The sequence below is a fragment of the Cyprinodon variegatus genome, unplaced genomic scaffold (genome assembly GCF_000732505.1).
Source record: "Cyprinodon variegatus isolate N-32 unplaced genomic scaffold, C_variegatus-1.0 Scaffold1369, whole genome shotgun sequence".
NCBI lineage: Eukaryota > Metazoa > Chordata > Actinopteri > Cyprinodontiformes > Cyprinodontidae > Cyprinodon > Cyprinodon variegatus.
The window spans coordinates 125,622-127,492 of NW_015151822.1; the positions used below are offsets into that span (position 1 = coordinate 125,622).

The following is a 1,871-nucleotide window of genomic DNA, read 5'->3' on the forward strand; positions in this document are numbered from 1 at the left end:
AGCTCGTTGAGAGAAACATCTTAGTTTTGGAATTTTTATAGATCATCAGAAACTTGCCACATCTCCTTCCCTGCATCAGGAACTGCCGCTAGCTCTTCACCAGACATGACTTTGACTGTGCCAACTAGTTTGTCATGCCTACGCTGTCGGCGTGTCTTCCTGTCTCTCATTTTTACAGGGGAACCAAAATCTTCTCCACTGTATGGCATTTCACGTAACAACTCCTGCGCCTTTTTAGCCTGTGCCCTGGTTGCAACGCAACTCATTGGGAGAGAAGCCTGCACCAGGTCTGGCAGAATCACCACATCCTGACCTAAGACCACAGGGTAATTCAAGCCTTTAACAACCCCGGCTTCTCACCTGAACATCTGATCTTGCACTTTAACAGACACAAGTGCTATGGGGTATTCATGGACATCACCATTCACACACACTACTCGCAGTTTCTCGCCAGTCAAAGCTTCAGGCTGCTGAACCAGGTGAGGTTGCACCAAAGTGTGGGTGCTGCCTGTGTCCAGGAGAGCCCTTGCCGGTTTATCATTCACAATCACACCCATTACTGGCACACTGTCAGCATACACAGCATCAGTCATAGGTCTAGGCACAGAAACCATACTGCAAGTAGCACCCCTAACCTTCTTCAGAGGACAAACTCTAGCCCAGTGACCTGGCTTACCACAATAATGACATACAGCCTGTGTGTTAGCAGGTGTATTGTGTGTTGTGGATGTGTCAGTAGGTCTAGGCTGAGAGGGGTGTTGAGGCATGTAATGTCTAGTGCTTGGGCCCCTACTCTGTGTACCACTCCCCGGACCAGGACCAACTCCACTCCCATATCCCACAGACTTACCCTTCGGAGGTTGAGGTGCTCTGTTGGGGCCTTGGAATCTGAAGTCCTTCGGTCCGCGGCGGGCTGACAGGTAACTATCCACGAGCTCTGCGACCTTCAGGCCTGTGCTGGGGTTGTGCTCTTTGACCCACACTCTTACCTCCGGGGAGAGTGAGCGCAAGAATTGTTCCAGAATGAGCACTTCACCGATTTCTTCCACAGTGTGCTCCGCTGGGCGAATCCATTTTTGGTACAAGTCCTTCAGCCGCTTGTAGAATTCTTTCTGCGTCTCACCAGATTGAATGTTCGGCTCCCTGAACCGTGTTCGGTAGCTTTCGGCGTTTATCTCATATTTGGCTAAGATGGCATTCTTCACCTTGAAGTAGTCCCCGGCTTCATAAGGATTCATGGCGACGTATGCAGCCCGAGCTTTGCCAGACAGGTACGGTACAAGGAATGTAGCCCACTGGGCTAAGGGCCACCTGTAGGCTGTGGCTAGGGTCGCTGCCGCTGGATGCGCCGCTGCTGCTGGGAGGGTCGCTGCCGCTGGATGAGCCGCTGCTGCTGGGAGGGTCGCTGCCGCTGGGAGGGTTGCTGGCTTTGCTCCATCTGGCTGCTGCTGCTGCTGCCCTCCTCTGGAACTCCTGCGATGGTCCTCCAGCTCATCACGGACGTTACCCAGTTGAACTTGAATGTTGCGCCACCGCTGCTCTTGTTTCTCCCTCTCTTTCTCCTGCGTCCGCATGGACCGTTGCAGTAGGCTGTACAGGTCTGAAAGGTTGAGTGCTTCTTGCGGCCTGTCGTCGTCATCAGGTTGTGTCTGTTGCTCTCCTCCTATGGTTCCTTCGACCTCTTCCTCACCTGGACCCAGGGGGTTGGTCTTCTTCAACTTCCTGTAAGCCATCTCACTCTGCTTGCACTTCTTTCTTGTTGACTTTCGTGTCGGCGCCACGATCCCACTTCTGACACCAAATGTGAAACTGGTGAGCCCTCTGGCTCAGGTTTCACTGCAGGATGGCCACCCAAATGGAATGAAAGCACT

At 52.9% G+C, this 1,871-nt stretch overlaps 1 protein-coding gene across 1 annotated transcript; it reads right to left on the reverse strand.

The window, feature by feature from the left end:
* Positions 1-36: 36 nt before the first annotated feature.
* Positions 37-1,322, reverse strand: LOC107103055 (zinc finger protein 444-like). Its single transcript, XM_015402572.1, has one exon. The coding sequence runs from the start codon at positions 1,236-1,238 to the stop codon at positions 357-359; it is 882 nt and encodes a 293-aa protein (XP_015258058.1). The 5' UTR covers positions 1,239-1,322; the 3' UTR covers positions 37-356.
* Positions 1,323-1,871: the final 549 nt, after the last annotated feature.